Raw genomic sequence first — 25,850 nt, 5'->3', positions numbered from 1 at the left:
TTAATTTATTTATTTTTGACAGAAGTAAAATTGAAAACAGTACATCTAGATGCATGGTCCAATAAGGAAAAGCTGGCTTTGGCATGCTCCGTTTTGAAAAGCGGAGATCAGAACTGGTAAGTCGGTGCAGACGTTTGTAATTTAGAAGACATGTCTGGGGTGATGGAATTCAAGGTGCATGTATCTGTGACAAGGTCACAATACTGCAAGTGAAATTCTGCCATGGCAATTTAAATTCACAAAATACTTATCTTTTGGCAAGTAGATTATTTTGTCAGTACTAAGCTTTCAACATGACATAAATTTTATTTAAATACTGTATCACTGTCAGTCAGATGACATATGTATTGATGATGAAACCTGTAAGCACCATACAGTACACGTCTGTGATTCAGACTATGTTTGTGAATTAAGCATGAGTCCATTGGGCTGTTTCTCGTTCCAGCCAGTGCACTGCGACTGGTAAATCAAAGGCTGTGGTATCATATGTGCTATTCTGTCTGTGGGATGGTACATATAAAAGATCCCTTCAGAAAATATAGCGGGTTTCGTCTCTTGACTGTCAAAATTACCATATATGTTTAACATCCAATAGACAATGATTAATAAATTAATGTGTTCTAATGGTGTCGTTCAACAAAACAAACATTCTCTGATTAGGTTTTTTTTTAATTATCCTAACCTGTGTCCTACGACTGGTATATCAAATATGCTGTCCTGTCTGTGGATAGGTGCATGTAAGAGATCCCTTGCTGCTAATAGAAAAATATAGCAGTTTTCCTCTAAGACAGATAATGTCAGAATTATTAAATGTTTCACATCCAATAGCTGAGGATTAATAAATTGGTTAGCTCTAGTGGTGTCATTAAACTAAACAAACCTTAACTTTCCACTGTCCTGTGGCATATCAGCCCTCAACGTTGTGACTGATTTGGTCGCATATGTGACCATGTTTTTTCATTTGGTGACTAAAACATTTCATACTGTATATATAAAAAATGTAAGTAGGCACCATCTGGTTCCTAGATGAGAAAGTTAATGTAGATTTTGTACAGAATATTTCCAAGAAATTTTCAGTGTTTTTCCAAAGGATTTTTGTCCAGAATGTTGGCAAAAATGCTATTGGTGTCTGGGGGCTTTTCTATAAATACATTCTAGAGTACATATTAGTGTTATATACACTTTTAGTAAGACATAAATTTTAAGATATAATTGTTTTTGTTTATTTATAAGTGGACACTGACATTAGCACCATCCCCCTAGCGTATAACTTGTGAGATAGGCATTTACACACAGATCATCAGTGGCTACCTGTCTTAAGGTTACACACCACCATTAATTACTCTATGCAGTTCAATACAATTTCAATGTCAGAATATATTCTGTGAAAAATACCACACTGTCGAGAGGGTCATGTGACTACCAATTTTAGGGAATGCTCTCAATTGACAAGTACCGTGTAAAAAATCAACAGAGGTCAATCACGAAATTTTTCAATTAATTGCCCCTATATGCCCGACCACTGCCTCGTGTTGCTGTTATACAAGTGGCACCATGCCACTTGCACAGTTGTTACAGTTAGTACTACATACAAGTTCAGGGCTTCTAGAATTTTATAAAAATCTACTAGCCATGGTAACAGTGATTTTAAACATTTCCTAGCCACAATTAAAAATGTACTAGCCCTACTTTAAATAAATACAATTTTACTAATAGTAATAATCAGATATGTCACCTAAAGAGGGAGATTGAGCTTAAAAATACTTAGATTGGGGTAGAAAGAGAGGGCAAGATATTCATATTTACAAAATATGTAAATGCAGCATTTGACAAGGTTTTTTTTCCACTAGCCATCGGGCTAGTTATAGTAATTATTTACTAGCCCAACACTGAATATCACTAGCCATGTGAGTGGGGCTACCATAATCTAGAAGCCCTCAAGTTACTTCAAACCAATGGGTTATTTAAATACTACATAGGTCAACCTATGTGTAATCAGCAAAGAAAGATTTCAAAAAGCATATCAGAAGTATGTTTTTTATGAGTAACTATTTTCTAAACCAGACTATATTAAGCTGCTACAGCAAATAACAACACGACAAATGGTGGTGTGTTGCCGTGAAGGATTTCTTCAATGTTCCCCAAGATTATCCAGTCTGATTCAAATGAACATGTCTTAAGCTGCCCCACTTTAATGTTCCCCAAGATTATCCAGTCTGATTCAAATGAACATGTCTTAAGCTGCCCTACTTTAATGATACTTTAGGTAGCTACTTGGTAGAAAAGCGTCTGTATTTTAATTTGCATATTTTTATCACAGGGTGTCTGTGAGTCGAGCGATCAGACCATGTGGAGAGTTGGACCGACCAGCAGAATGGTTTTCACAAAAGGTCAGTAAAGTTTCTGGTTATTTCTGAGGATTCAATAGGTACGTGTTGCATAATTTAGAAGTTGTATTTAATGGTGTATTTAGTTATATGTAAAATATTCTATAATATACATATACATATTTTAAAGAAAAAATTGGTGTAAAAATTACAAATTTGCATTCAGTTTAATACACTGAAGATAATGCTTTATCAGAGATACATGACATAACATAATATAATTTTTACGGTACAGTAGATTTTGTCCAAAGTGACTTCTGTGTAATTCAGATTTTTTGTGTCAACGTGCTTGATCACAGAGTCCTGTTAAGTGACAATGGCTTGAGTGACATCTGTCTAAACCCTATTTCTGTTTCCTGCCAGTGCTCCACAACTGGTGTAACAATGGCCGTGGTATGTACTATCCTGTCTGGGATGGTGCATATAAAAGATCCCTTGCTGCTAATTGAAATGAGTAGCCCATGTAGTGGCAACAGCAGGTTTCCTTTCTCAATATCTGTGTAGTCCTTAACCATATGTCCAACGCCATATAACCAAAAATAAATTGTGTTGAGTCCGTCGTTAAATAAAACATTTCCTTCCTTCCTTCCTTCTGTCTAAACCAGCACCCCGTGTATGCCAGAGCAGTTTGTTAGTCCCCCTTGAAACCAGTTTAGACAGTCTGCTGTGTTATAGTCTAACTAAATAATGAGTTACTGTGGTCAGTGTTGTTTAGCAGGGGCAGGTTGAGTGCTTGTTTGAGGTGTTTACATCGCAGGATCGAACCACATCATTAGATCCATTCAGCTGATTGGATTTTTTCTTGTTCCAACCATTGCACCACAACTGGACAAAGGCCATTGTATGTGCTTTCCTGTCTGTGGGAAAGTGCATATAAAAGATGCCTTGCCACTAATGGAGAAATGTAGCAGGTTTCCTCTCTAAGACTATGTCAAATTACCAAATGTTTGACATCCAATAGCCTATGATTAATAAATCAGTGTGCTCTAGTGGTGTTGTTAAACAAAACAAACTTTAACAAACTTTGTTGTTTGCATTGCTAGAGCAGTTTAAAGGTGTGCTGTGGACTCTATAGTCAATCCCATTTTCCTACAAAAATATTTCTTTATAAATAATTTCAGTTTGGTTTGACATAAGAAGAAAAGTAAAAATGTTTTGGAAATAACCAAAAAACCCACTGATTATTTTTGTGTGCCATCTAGAAAACAATCGGCTCCTATTGTAATAAATTCCATAGTATGAAAAAGGTGTTCCCTGTGAGAAGGAATCTAGATGAGTTTTGGATGTTGGTGTGTAAAACTCAATAAGTGATTCTTTGTTTTGTTTTAGAACTGTGCTCTTCAATACTCCGATCTTCTTGAGAAAGTGGAAACACCAAAGTAAGTTACGTCATATCTATATATATACTTCTCAGTGTTTATACTTTATTACCATATATAAACTGACGATCAAAAGAAAGTATACCAATTATTTTTTCAAAGTATTAAAAACAACACAAAACACAAGTTGATGCAAATGTTATATTTTGAAAGTATAATAATTTGGCGATAAATAAATACGAGTATACTCAATAAAACCCATGAAATGATAATATCACAGTTCACAACAGCACTAGGGGTGAAATATGCGATTTCATAAAGGACCACTCATAACGAAGGTGAATAAATTTGACCACAAAGAACATGTTTCAATAGCGTGTATGTCCACCATGTGCAAGTATGCAAGCATGGACCCGACGTCGGACAGATTTCCGTCAATGACAATAAGGTCTGTCCATTGTTGGCCACAGATCCACCACCAAACGGTTCAGTCTCCTGAACACAGCACGGAGCTGTTCTCTCTCCTGCACGTCGGTATATCCGAGTCCTGCCATCAGCTTTGAATAACTGGAACCTGCTATCATCAGAAAAGAGTACACGTTGCCAGTTCCGATGTTGCCAATGTTGAAACTGACGTGCCCAACGTAAACGTCGAAGTCAATGTTGCCTTGTCAATGTCATCCCTCTGAATGCTGTCATAGTCGATGACGTACAGTGTGACGACTGATGACATGTCCAAGGCCAATCGCTGCAGATGACGTCATAGTGAGGAATCTGTTACGTAAGTGTAAGATGCGGGGATGGCGCTCCTCGTTGGCTGTTGTGACGCGGGGTCTTCCACTTCATGGTCTGTCTGCCGTCCTGCCAGTCACCCTTTAATGCTGTATCAACCTGGTGATCGTCAATTTTGTCCAATTCAGGATACTTGCAGAATTGTCTTGAATCATGTAATAAAAACAAACAAAATTACTTTTTGTTAGTCTCCTATCAGTCCAATTGGCGGGGAATATAGGGTTTTGTCTCTGTGTCTCTTTTTGCCTGTCTGTCCATTTTACTTTTTTTCTCACATTTCATTCATTTATAAAAAAATTCGTGCTCATATCTAATTAAGGTTCAAGCATGGTGTCATGGGCACACACCGCAACTATCTGGGCTATCTGTCCAGGACGGTGGGTTAGTGGTTAGTTGTTACAGAGAGATAAGTCAGTGTAGTGGTGTTAAACCTACCCAATGAGTCATTAAAACCCTGCTCTGAGTGATAGCCGGTACCAAGCTGTGAACTCAGTACCTACCAGCCATATGTCCGATGGCTTAACCACGACACCTCAAATAGCTTTCCGAACTTTTTTTTAGCAGTGCCTCAAAATACTGAACTGAAAACGTTTCTATTACTTTACAGTTACAGATCAAGTTTTTAGTCCCCACTGGTCCAACTGGAGGGAACTAGAGGTTTCATCTCATCCTTCTGTCTGTCTGTCTGTCTGTCTGTCTGTCTGTCTGTACATGTATAATTTACAGGATTTTTGGTTTATGTTTTTGCAATGCATCGAGATACTGAGTTGAAATTTACAGATAAAATTTGACTTTCATGGCCATTTACCCATTTTTCACAGAGTTATGACCCTTGAACTTAGAAGATATGAAATGTTTTGGGGCCTGTTAGAGAACATATATAGTGCTTTAGTGTGGTTTGGTTTTTAATGCAAGTTGGTGATGAATTTGGTATTTTTGCCAGCACATTTGAATTTTAATATATTTTCAATAACAATTTTGAAAAGAGTAATATTGAATTTAATATTTTTTAAAACCACTTTTGTCTTCTGACGGGGTTCAACAAATCCATTAGCCCCCAGTTCCGGCTAGGGAATTTTAGGTCCGGGCTAGTGGAAATTATCAACTGTAACACTATAATACATAGAGCACTAGCCAAAGTTTCTGTGAGAGCTAGTGACTTTCTCAGACATTTGTCAAACACTGGTTGTGATGACTAATATGTTTGTTGAAAATATTTTCTGTTATTCTTCAGGCGAAAGCGAGGTGATGATGGGGTTGTGGAGACTCCCAGTATTCAGATAGTTAGAAAACTGACCATTGAACGCATTGAGGAACTCAAGAAACAAGTGGTTGAAGAGCAGCAGAAATACAAGTATGAATGAAGCAAACATTCATTTTACGTTTGTTAGATTTAAACAAAAAACAACCTCATGGCATTTATAATACACTGGTTTCTTTATGTATTAAGTAGGGAAAGAAAAGACTGTTATAATGTTCTTTGTGCGTGCAAATACAGCAAGCTTTAATAACACTCCTTTTACACATTAAAAACTCCCAGACAAAATTGTAATCCATTTTGTCCCAAAATTTGCAGGGGGAGGTGATGTTCATTAATAGTATAAAGGGACGCATTACAAAAACAAACCCAAAATGACATATTGTGGTAATGCTTTTACATAATGGGGGGGGGGGGGGTGCACTTGTTTGAGGACAGGTAATGTATCTATAAAAGAGAAAACACCTCAAGTTTTGTCCAATTTGTCGGCATGTTTTCACTTTCACTTTTATGACTGAATTGCCATTTTTTTTTTTTTTTAAAGAAAACTCAAGAAAGATGTGGAGTACATAAAGTCTGGTCAGTGGGATGACAAACTGATCGAGGTCTGGGATAAAGTGCAAGCGTAAGTGAATTAATTTAGATATTGTCAAATCTAGAAATTAGTTCTATTCATATTAAAGATTTTGCTAGGTTTGCTATTGGTGTATTTAATAAGTCTTCACCAGGAAGGGGCAGGATTTAGCTCAAGTCGGTTGAGTGCTCACTTGAGGCTGCTTGCGTCGCAGGATCGAACCACCTCGGTGGATCCATTCAGCTGATTGGGGGTTTTCTCATTCCAACCACTGCACCACAACTGGTCAAAGGCTATGGTATGTGCTTTCCTGTCTGTGGGAAAGTGCATATAAAAGTTCCCTTGCTGCATTGGGGAAAATGTAGCGGGTTTTCTCTGATGACTATGAGTCAGAATTACCATATGTTTGACATCCAGTGGCCGATGATTAATAAATCAATGTGCTCTAGTGGTGTCATTAAACAAAACACCAGGAAAGGTGAATGATCATCCCGTTCCCCATAACACTCCACTGAAAGTTTTAGGAGAGTGGCAAATTGATCGCCTTGCAGTAACATTTTAATACATTTTATTCGAAACTTCATCCGATTGCTCGCCTTGCATCATTTAAGTAAGAGTGATCTTCAGTTTGCCTTGATTTTACTCATGGCAAAAACTGTTTAATGTAAAGTCAGATCACCCTTTTGATTTCTTTTTTGGTGGCAACATTGCATTTAAAGGTGATGGCTTAAACACTACACCATCTCTGACATTCATCTTTCTCATCTATCAACCTCTGCCTTTCATTCTCATAATTAATATAAAAAACATCTTTCCAATTTCTCCCACAATTTTAATGAGTTTCGACCCTTTCTGTCAGTTTTTTCTGACTCTGTCTTCTAAGTTGTCTCACTGTCGCCTACATGTGTGTCTCCCCCGACCCCGACCCTGAGCCCCACCTCTACTGAAGAACTCAAATGTACGGTGTTTTTTATAAAGATTTATTCACCTAGTTTCCTGAAACTTCCATTCTCAGACCTACTTGGGAAATGTTAGCTGAGCCAGGGCTTCTAGATTATGGTAGCCCCACTCCCATGGCTAGTGATATTCAGTGTTGGGCTAGTAAATAACTACTATTGCCATGCCCGATGGCTAGTGAATAAAATTGGTTAAATGTTGCAATTAAGTCTATTTTGTAAATATGAATATCCTTCCCCTAAGCTCTATCTCCTTCTTTAGGTGACATATCCAATTATTACTATTATTTAGCAAGATTGTATTAATTTAAAGTAAAGTAGGGCTAGTGAATTTTTAATCGTGGCTTGTACATTTTTAAAATCACTGATTCCATGGCAAGGGGGTTTTATAAAAATTCTAGAAGCCCTGTGAGCATCAAGACATCTGGTTGTTTGTTGTGTTTCAGAGAGAAGCGTGCGAGTGAGGATGCAGTCAAGGAACCGGAGAAAAAAGAACCAGAGGACACGACAGCAGCTGCTCGGGCCGATCAGCTTGGTACTGGTTTTATCATCTTTTAATTTTGCGCAGTTGAATTACTAATGTGAATACTGCGACATTTGATCATAGGGGAATTAGGTATTGGATTTATTATACAGTGAGGGATGTGACGTAGCCCAGTGGTAAAGTGCTCGTCTGATGTGCGGTCAGTCTAGGATTGATCCCCATCCATTGGGCTATAACAAAGGCTGTGGTATGTGCTATCCTGTCTGTGGGATGGTGCATATAAAAGATCCCTTGCTACTAATGGGAAAAAGTAGTGGGTTTTCCCTCTTAGACTATATGTCAGAATTACCAAATGTTTGAAATCCAATAGCCGATGATTAATAAATCCATGTGCTCAAGTGGTGTTGTTAAACAAAAAAAACCTTCTTACTATTATACAGTAAAACCCCTTAAAACTGGACCCTCTGTAAAACCGCAACTTCCTCAAAAATGGAAATTTTTCAAGGTCCTTTTTTAAATATTAATGAATAATAAAACCTCTTTAAACCAGATACCTGTTAATAGTGGACCTTTTTTTATTTGGTCCCGTGGGTGTCCGGTTTAGGGGGGGGGTTTCACTGTCTTTAATTTAGCAGTATTTAGTTACTGAACATGACTGTTTTGATATCTGAGCCTGTGCTTATAAAATTTTTAATACATTGAGAGTTCGTTTAAGTCAGAACTATAGTCAGTATGGTGCAGCTGTGATGTTAGTCTCCAGATTGTACTAAAGCCTTCTTGAGGTTTATGGGGCGGGATTTAGCTCAGTCAGTCGAGCGCTCGCTTGAGGTGTTTGTGTCGCAGGATCGAATCACCTCGGTGGATCCACCGGTTCAACTGATTGGGTTTTTCTCATTCCAACCAGTGCACCACAACTAGTCAAAGGCCGTGGTATGTGCTCTCCTGTTTGTGGGAAAGTGCATATGAAAGATCCCTTGTTGTTTTAAAAAAATGTAGTGGGTTTCCTCTATTGACTACAAGTCAAAATTACCAAATGTTTGACATCCAGTAGCCGATGATTAATATATCAATGTGCTCTAGTGGTGTCATTAAACAAAACAAACCATTTTTTTTATATTAAACATTCAATTCATTCATTCATTAATTTCTCTGACCTATACACAAATGTTTTGCTTTACAGTAATTCACTTTTTTAATATTATTCACCTTTCCCACAAACAGGACAGTATATATCCCAGACATTTTAAGACAGCAGTGCAACCTTTATATCCAATAGCTGATGATTAATATATCAATATGCTCTAGTGGTGTCATTAAACAAAACAAACTTCTTTTCTTCTTTTTTGAGTTTTATAACTCTCTGATTGTTGTTTTTTCCCCTCTTCCACACCAGTGCCCCATAACTGTATCTTAAAGGCCTCTTTGTGGGAAGTGTATATAAAATATCCCTTGCTGCAAATGGAAAATAATAGCAGGTTTTCTCTATGTGTATACAACGACCAAATGTTTGATACCCAAAAGCTGATAATTAGTTAATAAATTTGCTCTAGTGGTGTCATTAAAACAAACTTTAAAAAAAAAGAGTTTTATAAGTACAGGGTTGATCCGACAGTTATTACAATTATATAGTCAATATTTGACTACACTGAGAATTCCGTACACACTGGAAAGTAATTTTAACATGTTTTTTTAATCTATCTTTGTGTTAACATTAATGCTACAATAATACACTACCGTATTTGCCTTAGGTTTCATGGAAATATCTGACCGACATAAAATAATAATAATAATATGCAGTATATTTGTTGAGACTGTCTTTATTTGTGGTAATATCATCGGTTAAATCCCAACTTAAATAGTTACAGGCTTTTAAAAATTGCACTAGCCACTAGTAGCGGCAATTTGTTTAACTAATGTTTTGTTTTCACATAACATTTACATGGTCATAATGGGTTATGTAAAAAAGAAATTGTTTACCTGGATTTGTTTTTGTGTACACCATGTATTAATTATGCAAATTATGAATTCTGAGAAATTGTTTTAAATGATATCCGGCATAATTCTTAATCAGTATAACAAAAAGTTGTATATGTTAGTTAGACATTAATTCCTTAATTGTCACTTTCACAGCTTAATTTTGAATTTTTACCCATGTTTTAGCATCAATCCGAGGGAGAAAACTGCAGATTCCTTCAAACCCGCTCCTGGTGTCACAGACCTTTAAGACTGAGGTTGAGGAGAGTACACAAGAGACGACGATAGGTTTATCAATTCAGGATGTTATTAAGGTAAAATTACACAGCAGTTTAATGGTTGACATACAGTTCAGTATTAAACCTCTCCTAATCTCACAGACTTTAAGACCGAAGTTGAGGAGAGTACACAAGAGATGACGATAGGTTTATCAATTCAGGTTGTTATTAAGGTAAAATTACACAGCAGTTTAATGTTTGCACATAATGGTTGACATACACTTCAGTATATTCATTCACATAGTGTCTCACAGCTGCTGTAGGTTTCAACAGTTTTGGATGAACACAGGTGTATAAAGAGTACTATATTGAAGCAGATTCTTAAATGATTTCATGACTTAAAGATTTTAATGTTTTAATCAGTACAGTAAATTCCATAAAACAAATCTTATTCATATAAGGCTAGTACTTGGTGTTTGTTTTCCGAGAACTCTGTTACATTTATTCAGGAGGAAGAAGTCAGCTCTAGTCCCATGTTGACTGTCTCTTCAACTGCTACAACAGAGCAGAAACCCAAACATCCCCCGACCTCGCCTCTTTTGTCCTCTCTGCTGCAGAGCAAGTTTAAAACAGCCGATAGCTTACAACAGCTGAAAAATGTAAGTGACAAGTGTGCTTTACATTGCTTTTCAAAATTTAATTTTTTAAACATATTCATGAAAGAAAATAAATATTGGTTTAATGACATCTTGGCCCATCTGTTTTGTGTGTGTGTGTGCGTGTGTGCATGTGTGTGCGTGTATGTATGCGTGTGTGTGTATGTGTGTGTGTTAATACAAATCTGCCATCATTAATACTTTGGATAAAAAATTTAATTCTAGGAGGCAGAACAAGCAGAGCAGGCACTTTCACAGCAGTTGTCCAATCAACAGGCAGCTGCCCTGGAAGCTTTAGCCAATCAGCAAAAAGAACAGTCGGTACCACCACAGGTGCATGTATCGGTTGCTCCACCTGTCACATCACAGCCTGAGTTACTGCCGACGTCTCCGTCATGTGGTATGTACGATAGAGTATATAGTTATCTATAAAACCATTTCACATACATTACAGGGACTGTCCTCAGTATGCAGCCATTGTAAGATGTTTCTGACTAACAGAGCGTTTTGAACGACTAAAATTACTTATTAAATACATTTTCTTGTTTAGAATATCAGTAGCTGTATGTTTCTGGTTGTCCTGAGCTCGTACTTATAAATAAAACTTTTAGAGTCCAGTCACACGCATACAATTTGTATGGCTTTGTCATGACATTAGTGTCTCAGGCTCTATTAGAGTCTTTAGTCTAGACTCTAAAAGTTTTATAAGCACCAGGCCTGTTGTTTGTAGTAGCTCACAGTTTATTTTATTTCCTAATATATATATTTTTTTATACAAACGAAATTGTTGTACTGAATCGTACATACAGAGGTAAAATCTAGTGTCAGCTTGTGGAAACATTTAGTCAATGAAAAACACACTGTATATACAAATATAAAAATGAACACTTCATCAAGTTTCAATTCACAAGTATGTAACATATATTGAAGCTTCAACATATGAATGAGTTCCAGAATATCAAGTTTGAACACACACATATGTAACATATAATTATCAAGTTTGAACACGTTATCAAATTTTAATACACAAGCATGTAAAATATTATTATCAAAGTTGAACACATATGTCTCAGTGATCTTTTCATATTTGATTACTACGATTCTGTTAGTGATTTATAATTAAAGGGACTGTCCTCAATTTGCTACTATTGTAACAGCATTTTTAGTCACTAAAATTATACGTGAAATGCACTTGTTTGTTTAGAATCTCAGTGTGTTGAAAATTAATGTGTGTTGAAAATTAATGTGTGTAAAATACTGATATGTTAAAATGTCATAATAAGTAAAATAATTGGGTAAAAACTGGATATTTTGTTACGTACTCATGTGTTAAAAGCTGACTGTTACGTTCAAGTCAGTTGATGATATTTTATCATTTAATTTTAACTTATTTGTTAATAAATACAAAATCATCAGTGAACAAGCTTGTAAAACTAATATTGGTATCGGGGTATCTGCCCGAAAAAATAACAGTGGGCAAGACATATATAATTCAGATGGTTGAGGGGGATGGGGTGGCCTTTCTCAAAACACATCTTTAATCAACAGTAGTAACCATTTTGTTTCATTTTTAAATTCCTCCCATTGTGTCACTTCAATTACCATAAGCAACCAAAGACAAGCAGCATTTCATTCCAACTGAGTTTAGCCTTTTGAAGTCAATTTTCATTAAATCTCACCTGCAATATTTTTTGGAAGAGCCCCATTTCTAAATAATAGTTTTTATCCATTGTACGCTCTGACTGAAACACTTGGGCATCATTCCCAGTACACCGATATCCTCCATTTCAGCTGCGCCTACGTTATCCAAGCTTCTCAATATCCAGGCAGCACAAAAGCCTCCTGTCACCCCCATCACATCACCTACTACAACTCCGGTCATCTCACCAGCCAAATTGCCTCTTTTAGTTACCGATGACGCTGTTGGAATGGACTTGGACGAGAAGCCGGTTATTGAAGGTAAGTTGTTCACAGATTCTAACACATTTCAGATTGGCAGAGGTGGATGTCCTTTCAACTTTTCTCAAATTTTGGGCATTAGCACTCCCTGAAAAGTAGAGGGCCTGACGTAGTCCAGTGATAAAGCGTTCGCTTGATGCACGGTCGGTCTAGGATCGATCCCCATCGGTGGACTTATTGGGCTATTTCTCGTTCCAGCCAGTGCTCCACAACTGGTGTAACAAAGGCTGTGGTATGTACTATCCTGTCTGTGGGGTGGTGCATATAAAAGATTCCTTGCTTCTAATCAGAAAGAGTAACTCATGAAGTGGTGATAGCGGGTTTCCTCTCAATATCTGTGTGGTCCTTAACCATATGTCCAACATCATACAACTGTAAATAAAATGTGTTGAGTGCATCGTTAAATAAAACATTTCCTTCCTTCCCTGAAAAGTACTCTTGTCTTTGTTCTATTTTTCAAGTTATACATTTTTTCTCCTATGACATTTTCATCTCTGATTGGTAACTATTGTCTTTGGGTAATCGTTTACTGATGGAAAGAGATATAATTCTTTTTCAAATATAATAGGAATTAATTGATTTATGTTTCATATCTGACATGATTAAATTTCCTTTAGAACCCTTAAAACACAAGCTACAGAGATGATGGCTTTCTGTAAAAATCTGTTAACCTCTTATCTTGCAATCTGGTAAACCTGGTCATCATGTTAGGTCACACACAATAAATGAAAAAGAAAAAAAAAAAAAAAAAAACGATGCCAAATTCAGTCCTAGTTGATGGTGAATTGAAGAAAAAACTAATCATGTTCTCTTTTCATTAATACAGTGAAACTTCTCAAACCGGACCCTCTGTAAACCGAAATTCTCTAAAAACCAGACGATATTCACAGTCCCCTTTTAAATATCAGTACAAAATGAACCTCTCTAAACCAGATACCCTTTTAAATCGGACATTTTACTTGGTCCCAAGCATGTCCAATTAAGGGGGTTTCACTGTAATTAACCCGACCTCTGAACTGTAGCACATTCTCTCTTGTCCCATAGACTGATCCGACCAGACAGTGAAATGGCTAAAATCTTCCGTGGAGTCATAAGCATCCTGTTCCAGTCATGTAATTTTTTCTTCTTTCTTTCTCATAGAAAGTGACATAGGTCAGAGGTCAGGTTATGTATGACAATGAAATGTGCTATATTTACTAGATGTTCACGTGGAAGTGGTCTCCACTGAGGAACCGGAGGCTATGAAGCAGCCTGAGCTCCACATCAGTCCACACAAAGAAGCCGTGGATGTGAGCTCCGTGAAGGAAGAAGTGAAAGTGGAAACCGAGGAGAAAACCCCCGAACTCACTCCACTAGAAGGTGAACAGAAGGAAGAGGCTGACAAAGAGGTGAGTTATTATTTTTCTAAATAACCTAGGCCCCTGTAATTAAACAAAACTCTTAACTAAGAATGTTACAAAAACAACTGCTGTTTTAGTGTGGTAAATACCTGGGGACTTGTAATCATGCTCCTTCAAATGTTTTTTTAGAGTTACCAGAATAAATCCTTTAATGTCACCGATGTCTAGATCGTATGCTTTGAAAGGAAAAGAAAGGAAATGTTTTATTTAACAACGCACTCAACACATTTTATTTATGGCATCTGACATATGGTTAAGGACCACACAGATATTGAGGGAGGAAACCTGCTGTCGCCACTTTATGAGCTACTCTTTTCAATTAGCAGCAAGGGATCTTTCATATGCACCATCCCACAGACAGGATAACACATACAATGGCCTTTGATGTATCAGTCGTGGTGCACTGGCTGGAGCGAAAAATAGCCCAGTGGGCCCACCAACGGGGATCTATCCTAGACCGACCGTGCATCAAGCGAACGCTTTACCACTGGACTAAGTCCTGTACGTTTGCTTTGAGTTAAGTTGCCCTGACCTCTAACCAATGACACTTTCCCTCTAATCCAATGGTATGGCCTGAACATTTCAACTTTCAGACAAATGGCTAAAATCAGTTTTTCAGTTAATTAAGGACATTTCAAAACTGATCACTCACAGTTGAGGGAGGTATGGGTGACAGGTATTGTAATTATAACTGGTGACTTTACAGCATTCTCCTCTTATGTGCATACTTGGTTTGAGTGATATTTTATTTGGGGGTGGTAGGTATGAATATATATTTTTAAACAGCATGAAAATAATGCCAACAGTAAAAATAATATAGTTCAAAATATTCATTAATCTTCTCCCCCCCCCCCCCACCCCCCATTCTTACTGTGACACATCTTCTGTATTGACATCATTTGCTATGTTTCAGATAACATTAAGGTGTTTTTTAAAATCAAGTCATCCAATCAAAATCCAGTAATCTGTATAAGAGCAGACAGTTTGTAAATATATCACATTAAACAAGCTTCCTGTCTTGATAAGAAATTGTTGTACACTTAATATCCTGTTTATTATAGAAGAATTGTGTGTAAACAGTTTGGTCCATGGAATAAAAATTTGTATTGTATTTTGGCAGGATTATAATATTATTATGGCATTTATCATGGAAATTGAAAGAGAAATGTATGGTATTTTACAATCAAGTAACAGTCTATGATGCCATGAAAAAATATTAGATCCTAGTGAGATGTCTATTAATATGCAGTAAATTCAGATTATATTTTGAACCATACAAGTAATAAATTAAAATATGTTGGTACAGAAACATAATGTGTTTTGTTTCTCTCCCAGTCTGGTGATGAGGAAGTGGAGGGGCCGAGTTTCTACAGTGTTGATGAAGAAGTGTCAATCAAAGAGGAGCCACCATCGCCTGCCAGCAGTGTGTCGTCCAAGGTCAGCGAGACGGGTGGCAAATTACACATACGACCACGCAAGAAAAAAGGTAAAACAGTAAAATGTTTGTCTGGTAACTGCTGGACAGTATTGGTAGCTTACACTGCCATATTATGAATTAACATTTTAATAGTATTTATGATGAAACTGTTGTAAAATGTTCTACAGTGAAACCCCTCTAAACTGGACACCCAGGACCAAGTAAAATGTCCAGTTTTAAGGGGTATCCAGTTTAGAGAGGTTCTGTTTTGTACAGTTATTGAAAAAGTTACCATAAAATTGTATATACTTTATTCAGTATTGCTGCAATTTTGTCACCTGATATACTGGTAGTCTTGGGAGAGTGGCAGTCCTATAGACAGTGCAGGAAGGATGAAATAGTATTGTGTCGTGCTCGCATCAGTCATACCTACTTGACCCATTCATTTATCTTGAAGAAAGATCCTCCACCTCAGTGTGAGCATTGTCAGTGTACTCTGACTGTATGCCACATTTTGGTGGAGTGTAAGCATCTGACAAAAACTAGAAAAGATATATTTTGACAACGTAATGTGTTGGAATCCTTTCGATTATTACCATTTGTACGTGATACTGACTTTTATTCTAAATTTTAATATTATCTATCTGTGATATTTGTATTTTTTGCACAGTTCTTTACACTGTATTTATTTGAGTATTGAATTAGCCAATGTATGTTTCATGCTGGGGTGTCGTTAAACATTCATTTATTCATTAATATACTGGTAATTTATAAATATTTTAGTACCGGTACATTAAAACAAAGACTCCATTTATAAAGATTCAACTACAAGAAAACCAAACTTTAAGTAATATAGTATATAAAATTGATTGCATATTTTTCCTTATAAAAAATAACACTGACCTGGTGATCTGAAAATTTGATACTCTTTATTTATTTATTAACTTTTTAGATGACAGTAATAGATGTATAAATATTTGAAAGTACTTTTACTGTTGTAAACTTAAAATGAATGCTTTATCTGCAAAGATTTTATTTCATTAATGCTGTTAGTAAAATTAATTTTTACTTTGTTTTCAACAGGTCGCTCAAGTCATAGAAAAATCAGTAGAGTGACTCGACGCAGTGTTGTTGTAAGTGCGCATTTGTTTTATTGACTAGCCGACTAGAGATTTAAAAATCAGTAGAGTGACTCGACGCAGTGTTGTTGTAAGTGTGCATTTGTTTTATTGACTAGCCGACTAGAGATTTAAAAATCAGTAGAGTGACTCGACGCAGTGTTGTTGTAAGTGTGCATTTGTTTTATTGACTAGCCGACTAGAGATTTCAAAATCAGTAGAGTGACTCGACGCAGTGTTGTTGTAAGTGTGCATTTGTTTTATTGACTAGCATACTAGAGATTTAAAAATCAGTAGAGTGACTCGACGCAGTGTTGTTGTAAGTGTGCATTTGTTTTATTGACTAGCCGACTAGAGATTTAAAAATCAGTAGAGTGACTCGACGCAGTGTTGTTGTAAGTGTGCATTTGTTTTATTGACTAGCCGATTAGAGATTTCAAAATCAGTAGAGTGACTCGACGCAGTGTTGTAAGTGTGCATTTGTTTTATTGACTAGCCGACTAGAGATTTAAAAAGATAGATAAAGGTGTTTTTTGTAAATCTACTAACTGTGTATTCATTTGCAAGGTTTAGCTGAACTTTTTATTTTATTAGCTATTTGAAAAGTTTGTATCAAAATTCAAATTTCAGATAGTTTAAAAAATAAATAAAAACATGAATGGATTGAATTTATTTGATTTTTAAATTAGTTTTTGGTAACTTAATAATGAAATATATTTGTGAAATTCAATTTAATTTAATGTTTGTGACTTGGACATATTTAATAAAGTATGCATACAAAGTTTAGAGTCTTTGAAACTTTTGAGCGGCTGTGACTGATGTTATGTTTTGCAGGAGGATGACAGGAAAGATGATGCTAGTTCCAAACATAGCGAGACGGACCTGACCGATGAGGAAACCGTTGAGAGTGACGATGCGCTGGGTATCGGCACGCCCATCCCGGCCATGCATTCCTTACCATGCGAGTCTATTCCAAACAGCCCAGCATCGCTGTCAATGTGGTATTACAACTGCAATATCATACTTGTTGTTAAACTTTCATTCATTTGTTACCCTGAGAGTCTATTCCAAACAGCCCAGCATCACTGTCAATGTGGTATTACAACTGCAATATCATACTTGTTGTTAAACTTTCATTCATTTGTTACCCTGTGAGTCTATTCCAAACAGCCCAGCATCGCTGTCAATGTGGTATTACAACTGCAATATCATACTTGTTGTTAAACTTTCATTCATTTGTTACCCTGCGAGTCTGTTCCAAACAGCCCAGCATCGCTGTCAATGTGGTATTACAACTGCAATATCATACTTGTTGTTAAACTTTCATTCATTTGTTACCCTGAGAGTCTATTCCAAACAGCCCAGCATCGCTGTCAATGTGGTATTACAACTGCAATATCATACTTGTTGTTAAACTTTCATTCATTTGTTACCCTGCGAGTCTATTCCAAACAGCCCAGCATCGCTGTCAATGTGGTATTACAACTGCAATATCATACTTGGTGTTAAACTTTCATTCATTTGTTACCCTGCGAGTCTATTCCAAACAGCCCAGCATCGCTGTCAATGTGGTATTACAACTGCAATATCATACTTGTTGTTAAACTTTCATTCATTTGTTACCCTGCGAGTCTATTCCAAACAGCCCAGCATCACTGTCAATGTGGTATTACAACTGCAATATCATACTTGTTGTTAAACTTTCATTCATTTCTTACCATGCGAGTCTATTCCAAACAGCCCAGCATCGCTGTCAATGTGGTATTACAACTGCAATATCATACTTGTTGTTAAACTTTCATTCATTTGTTACCCTGCAAGTCAGGGGCGGGACGTAGCCCAGTGGTAAAGCTCTCGCTTGATGCACGGCTGGTTTAGGATCGATCCCCATCGGTGTCTCCATTGGGCTATTTCTTGTTCCAGCCAGTGCTCCACAACTGGTGTAACAAAGGCCGTGGTATGTACTATCCTGTCTGTGGGATGGTGCATATAAAAGATTCCTTGCTGCTAATCGAAAAAGAGTAACTCATGAAGTGACAACAGCGGGTTTCCTTTCTATATCTGTGTGGTCCTTAACCATATGTCTGTAAATAAAATGTTGAGTGCATCGTTAAAACATTTCCTTCCATGCGAGTCAATATGTTATAACTGCAATATGATACTTATTGTTAAACAATTCATTCATTCAATCGTTACTCTGCAAGTTTGTTCTAAACAGCCCAATATCACTGTCAATGTGGTATTATATCTGCAGTATCATACTTGTTGTTAAACTTTTATTCATTCATTCATTATTTTATCCTTTCATTCTTTCCAACATTATATTTTTTAAGTTCATCATCTGACTAGTTTAAAATATATTATATATACTCTTCAAAAAAGTAGGGGAACTCTAATAAGAATTTACAATTGCCAAAATTGTAAGGTATATTAGCTGTGGGGAATGGTTATATGATAATAGTGAATTAATTGGGCAAACATTACAACCGGTAGTTCAATATTACAATAGGTGTTATGACCACCAAAAATCTTGAAGGACGATTGGGGTCAGAAGTGAAATTTGAAAGTTGACGTTTTTTTATCAGTAAATTGCAAATTCAAACAATAAAAATGACTAAAAACAAAACAATAACAACTGTATGATCAACAGAATGAAAAAGATTGACAGAAATAATGTTCCACAGTGATTAATCGACCTTTCTGGAAATTGTCAAAATCAAGAATGACACCCCACATGTACGGGGCAGCTGCGTGGTGTAAATGCAAACTATGGAATGTGTTTCGGTGTGATGATAAACAACCTGAATGTTCTTTACTAGGATGTCTGTGGTCAAAACATATGTTCAGTCTAATAGATATTAACATTAATATTATATATAATCAATAAATAAAGATTAGTTTTTAATGTGGAAAATACAACTGACCTTTGTGAATCTGATTTTGTGGAACCTTTGACAAAACAAAATACAATTAAAAGGCATATTTTTAATAAAAATTACTAATGACACATTCTGGTTTTTATGTAACTTACTGGAGATTTCTTTTTAATGGTCAGTTCCATGTAAAATTGAGTGATGCAACTTGGAAAACACCTGCAAAGTGTTTGAATTTGGTACAGGGTTTTATGTGTGTTTTATGGAGTGCTAATTTATACATATAAATGGGTCCATACTGTGTGTTTTTTAATGCATGCAACGATGTGCACTTACACTAGAAAATTGTGTTGCGTCTTTCAGCAGTGATTCGGAAGATGAAAAAGCATTCAAGATGTGGAAGAAATCAATCATGCTAGTGTGGAGATCAGCAGCCACTCATAAGTATGTTTCTAAAACTAGTCGGTCAACACACTGCAGTTTATTGTCCAGTCTCAATGTTTCTTACTAAATTGTTATGTTTCTAAAATTAGTCAATCAACACACTGCAGTTTATTGTCCAATCACAATGGTTCTTACTAAATTGTTGTAAACCAAGGCAATCCTTAATAAGGCTATTACCTGATTTAATGATAAAGAGAAAAAAGGTTGATTAACTTAAATTGGTAATGATATGAAACCAATAATGCTTGGCTTTTTAAAAAAACAAATTATGAATTATTATGCTACAAAGGTATTCTGTAATGTGTGCAGTAAAATAAACAAAATATTAACTGAACAGTCCTTTTTAACCAATAATAGCAACACAATCATGGCTTATTAAGGCTTTTGAGCATCACCTTATTTTAATTTTTTTATCTTCTTCAGATATGCTAGTGTGTTTCTTCACCCTGTTTCAAATGACATTGCTCCTGGATACAATACAGTGGTCCATAGGTAAGTCTGAATTTATCTGACAATATCTACTTGTCAACTTGGTGTTTATAATGTCGACATTTGTTTCTTAAAGGAGTCAGAATATCACTGAAGTACCAATAATAACAAAAAAAAATTAAAAGATATAAGAATCCCTTTTCTCAAAACTAAATACTTTTCACTTATTTGCCACAGATATTCATAACTTTTAATAATTTTAGTTTTTTACATCTTAAAAGTTTGCATGTTGAAGGTAGCCTCATTCTTTGATGATGAAATGGTCATAATGACATCTCTGTTTTAACAATGTCATTTTCATTTCTAATAATTGTTGGGTAGTGTAAAGTATGAGAGAGGAAACCTGTCCCATTGAGATCTATTGCACCCCCCCCCCAACTTATTTATGAATTGTTTCACAGACAGTGTAACTCCCCTAAACCGGACACCTTCACGACCAAGTCAAAAGTCCAGTTTTAAGAGTTATCTGGTTAAGAGGGGTTCTTTTCTGTACAGATATTTAAAAAGGGACCATGAAAAATGTCTGGTTTTGGAGGAATTCAGCTTACAGAGGTTTCACTGTACTTACCTTTGTTTCATACCCACTTGCTAATGTCTTTTTTTTCGTCCTGGGATGTTATTAAACATTCAGGGGCGAGATTTAGCTCCGTCAGTTGACCGCTCGCTTGAGGTGCTTGCATCGCAGGATCGAATCACCTCGATGGATCCATTCAACTGATTGGGTATTTTCTCGTTCCAACCATTGCACCACAACTGGTCAAAGGCCATGGTATGTGCTTTCCTGTCTGTGGGAAAGTGCATATAAAAGATCCCTTGTTGCATTAAGAAAATGTAGCGGGTTTCCACTATTGACTACGAGTTACAATTACGAAATGTTTGACATCCAGTAGCCGATGATTAATATATCAGTGTGCTCCAGTGGTGTCGTTAAACAAAACAATTTTTTTATTTATTAAACATTCAATTCATTCATTCATTTCCCTGATCTATACACAAATGTTTCGCTTTACAGTAATTTGCTTTTTTTAATATTATTCACCTTTCCCACAAACAGGACAGTACTTATATATCACAGACATTTTAAGACAGCAGTGCAACCTTTATTTGCAGGTCGATGGATTTGGGTACGATAAAAAAGAATATAGAGTCGGGCATCATCCGGACAACATCCGAGTTTCAGCGTGACATGATGCTGATGTTCACCAATGCTATCATGTACAACAGCTCCAACCACAATGTCTTTCGGCTTGCCATGGAGATGTACGACGATGTCATGGAGCACATTAAGGTTTGTATTAATTTCAAAATGGCCAAAACTGTTTCGCAAGCTTAATGATTTGTCAAATACTGTAATGACTTTAAAGGGTTTCCATCAAAGATACAAAATGGCAGCTTTCCGACAAAAATATTTATGATTAATTTTTGTTTTCAAATGTAAAGATTATTCCTTAAACTACATGCCCATAAAAAAAGTAAAATAATTTCTTTTTTTAGTAAAACAAAACACCTAAATTATCAGTTTAAAAATTAATAGATGAAAAAATAACAGCTTAAATATGTGATATGAATGTCAAAATAACAAAATATGGCACTTTTAGTTTTAATAACATACCTAAAAAATGTCTAAAATGTACTTCACACAAAAATACTTTGAAGTTTTGTTAAATATTAAATATACCTGAGTGTTAGGGTTTAAAATGTACTTCACACAAAAATACTTTGAAGTTTTGTTAAATATTAAATATACCTGAGTGTTAGGGTTTAAAATGTACTTCACACAAAAATACTTTGAAGTTTTGTTAAATATTAAATATACATGAGTGTTAGGGTTTAAAATGTTGCTAATGTTAGTTGCTCTAAAAGTATTTTTCTGGCATGTTTAGTAAAATCAAGACAAAAAAAAAATTAATTAAAAAAATTAATCTAAATATTTTCTTCAATGTTTCATCAATGTTTATTCATCTGCTTTCTAAAAAATGTATTTTAAATCATCTTCTTTCGGTATTTTTATTTCACATCCAGTAATTCTGTTCATGCTATTCTCTAACATTAAACTAAGAAACTGTTTCATATATAGCCTGTAGATATTACTTGATGTATGTTATTTTTATTTTTTTTAGCAATACGTTAGTACTCAACTGATGGTACAGACGACAGACACTAAAAACCTGCGACAGTCGAGAAGATCAGAGGCTCAGGTAGATTTTTCTGTTCTCCCAGTCAGTAATCTTGGGTTGGGGGTGGGGGTGGGGTGGTGGAAGTAATTGAAACTTCACTTCCTTTTTAGCTTTAGAGCACTTTACTTCCCGGCATCACCCTTTTAGCGAGATGTTCATATTGTTATAAAGGTATAGTTTTTAAAAATGGTAATGTTATAGTTGTACGTACATAAATGTAGCTTGATAGTTGTCTTGGTATGGAGGGGGTGGCTGTAAAATTACGTTTACACTTGTCCTTTTTGTGTTTACATGTCTGCAGTTATGAAAAGGAATGTTTTCTGACATATCAGCATATTTTAAACTATGGCTTTAATATCAGGGTTCACACTAGAACAAATCTTGGTTTAGCCAGTTTTAAATATAAAGAGTATTTCCTTGAAAATTATTAAAATGTGGTCAATATAAGAAATCTTTTATTAACCAAAGACTAAATGTTGTAGCCACTTTGTATAAAAATTAGCAGTTGGCTAATTAGGCAACGGACATGGTGAGCCCCTGGTTTTGATGTCTAATATGGAAATTTGGTCACTTGGTCTAATGCTGCCATATGTACTTGTACCAAAAAACAAGGGATCTTTTATATATGCAATTTTCCATACACAGGGCAATACATACCACAGCCTTTGATATATCAGTAATGGGGCAGACTGAAACAAAAAGAAAATGAATCCATCAAAGATGATCCATCACATGACTTTTTGCAGCTGAGCTATATTCCACATCCCTGCACTTAAGATTAACAAAATATACATATTGAATTAATTTTACAGTGCTAAAATAGTCTGTGGTATAAAATGTACAGTCAACTTGATTGAACCTCCAGTTATTCATGTTTTCAGGAGGATGAAGCTAAAAAGCGAAGACCATCACAAGATCCACCTCAAGATGGCGGCAAATCAAAGAAACGGAAGACGCGAGGAGATGACACATAAAGATGGATCTGTATTTTTCACCAAGAGGAGATAACACATAAAGATGGATCTGTATTTTTCACCAAGAGGACATAACACATAAAGATGGATCTGTATTTTTCACCGAGAGGAGACAACACATAAAGATGGATCTGTATTTTTCACCGAGAGGAGACAACACATAAAGATGGATCTGCATTTTTCACCGAGAGGAGACAACACATAAAGATGGATCTGTATTTTTCACCAAGAGGAGATAACACATAAAGATGGTGGATCTATATTTTTCACCGAGAGACATGGAAAATTTGCCAACTGTACCAGACTAAATTTGACATATTTAGCAGTATTATTACTCGAGAAATGCAAGCCAAAACCGGTGCTCCTAATAAGCAAAGAATGCTTGGTGTAGTTACAAATCATATGCAGAAGGGAGTGCTCTTTATCCATTCAAACTAGTCTAAATTATTGCTGGCCTTACAAAAAAAACCTAGTCTTCACTGTATTTTTGAATATTTTGTTGAAATGTGTAACAATCATCCACAATGTGTTAGGAGTCCTGGCACAGGTAGAATTTCATTTGGCAACAATATTCTTGTACAGGTGATATTCTGTGTATTGGCTACTATGCTGAATTACACACAAAAATATGGCACATACTGATGCTGTAAAATAGATGTTTACCAAACACATCTGTAAAATATACATGTTTACCAAACACACCTGTGAAATATACGTTTACCAAACACATCTGTAAAATATACCAGACGTGTAAAATATAGATGTTTACCAAACACATCTGTAAAATATACCAGACGTGTAAAATATAGATGTTCACTGAACAGCTGTAACATATGTATGTTGTAGAGCAGTGTCTTGTATTTTGGTGGTGAAATGAAACCCAGTGTTAAATGGGGAACTGTGCTAAAGACAAATAAAACTATAAATTGATTGTTTTATTTCTTTGTATATACAAATGATACATTACACAAATTACATATATTTATCTATGTTGGTAGCAAACAAATATTAACCTTCATTTGCTAGTATAGTAACAGAAGTTATTAACATCATACATTTTGGTCTCGTATCACAGATTTGAACGTTAATATTTAAAATATTACATACAAAGTTAAATACACCAGTGTATTTATTTTTACATAAACGTTGATTTCCTTTAAAAAAAAGAAAAAAAAGAATTCACAATCACTTTTTACCTTCAGGGTGTGTAATGCAAAGGGGACTAATTAAAAACGTGAGATGGTACACCAAAAATCATATACTGATGTCCAAAAGAAACTAAAAGAAAATTTATTTAATTTCCTTTATAATTTGGATAATGAAATAAAATCGTGGTTAAATATGTTTCTGCTTTTATGGAATGAAATTTTGTTCCCAACCATACCAAAACACCACCCTCATGAATATGTATGTTTTAAACGTAAAAAAATTTTAATAATAAAAAATAAAAAAAATAAAAAAATTCCCAGTAGTCTCAAGTATTGGTATAGTTTCTTTTGGACGTCGGTATAGTTAATGGTGGTTGGGGACAAATGGAGTGGGGTTTGTTTTTTGTACAACATTTTATAACCAATACAACTTCATGTATATAACAATGGTTTATATCAACCATATATGGGAATTTAATTAATTTTGGAACAAACTATACATGTAAACTTGCAGAGCATGTCCAACAACCGGTTTTTCCAATATTGAACTTGTTCTCAGATTTGTAAATGCAGTACTGCTCCCAAATAAAGCAATTCGATAATATAAATTGTGGCTCTAACCACATTACACAAAAATATATAATTTCTTGCATTATGCGATTGTTATGGCCACAAAGTGACAAGTAAAATATATCCACTTAAACAAAACATTCGATATTCAAAATACTTTTTCATTAAATATATAAAACCATTCTTCATTTTATTTGCAAAAACCAGCTTTTAGTTCTACTACATAGTACTAATTACAGAACAGGTACTGCTGTAAATATACATGCTAAATTCCTTGCAGCCCATCAAAACTCATATATGTAGTAATATTAGAGGTAATTAAAATTAAACAAGTTATTATTCAGGTAATATAAAACAAATATGCCATCAACTGAAATTTTTTTTTGATTTGGCGACAGTATGGGTGCTTTAAGCAGAAAATACATGTATATTTGTACTTTCAGCTCTGTATTCAGTTGACGTTGGTATTCCATGGCATAGCAAAATGCTCCCTAGTAGCTTCTTTTTTGTGTTTTATGTTAAAAGAATGTGACAGAGCAGAAACCAGTAAAAAATTAGTATGTGGTCTCAACAAACTACCACAACACTGTTTTAAAACCATTATAAATACTAACCTGAAACACAAAGTCCAACATTACAGTTCATTTAGGTATTAAAAAGTGT

At 35.4% G+C, this 25,850-nt stretch overlaps 1 protein-coding gene across 1 annotated transcript; it reads left to right on the top strand.

Moving 5' to 3' along the window:
- On the top strand, positions 1–24,400 carry LOC121383723 (bromodomain-containing protein 8-like; the record flags this gene model as incomplete). Its single annotated transcript, XM_041513818.1, has 19 exons — positions 1–116; positions 2,321–2,390; positions 3,717–3,766; positions 5,733–5,852; positions 6,301–6,381; positions 7,733–7,821; positions 9,931–10,058; positions 10,472–10,621; positions 10,844–11,018; positions 12,410–12,577; positions 13,778–13,965; positions 15,313–15,463; positions 16,478–16,527; positions 17,347–17,513; positions 19,749–19,829; positions 20,253–20,321; positions 21,429–21,606; positions 22,439–22,516; positions 23,377–24,400. Coding segments are annotated over 19 exons (2,202 nt in total), but the record flags the coding sequence as incomplete, so codon positions are not given.
- Positions 24,401–25,850: the final 1,450 nt, after the last annotated feature.

The sequence above is a fragment of the Gigantopelta aegis genome, chromosome 10 (assembly GCF_016097555.1).
Source record: "Gigantopelta aegis isolate Gae_Host chromosome 10, Gae_host_genome, whole genome shotgun sequence".
Taxonomy (NCBI): domain Eukaryota; kingdom Metazoa; phylum Mollusca; class Gastropoda; order Neomphalida; family Peltospiridae; genus Gigantopelta; species Gigantopelta aegis.
The sequence above is the reverse complement of the archived record's forward strand: the minus strand, read 5'-3'. Positions and strand labels throughout refer to the sequence as shown.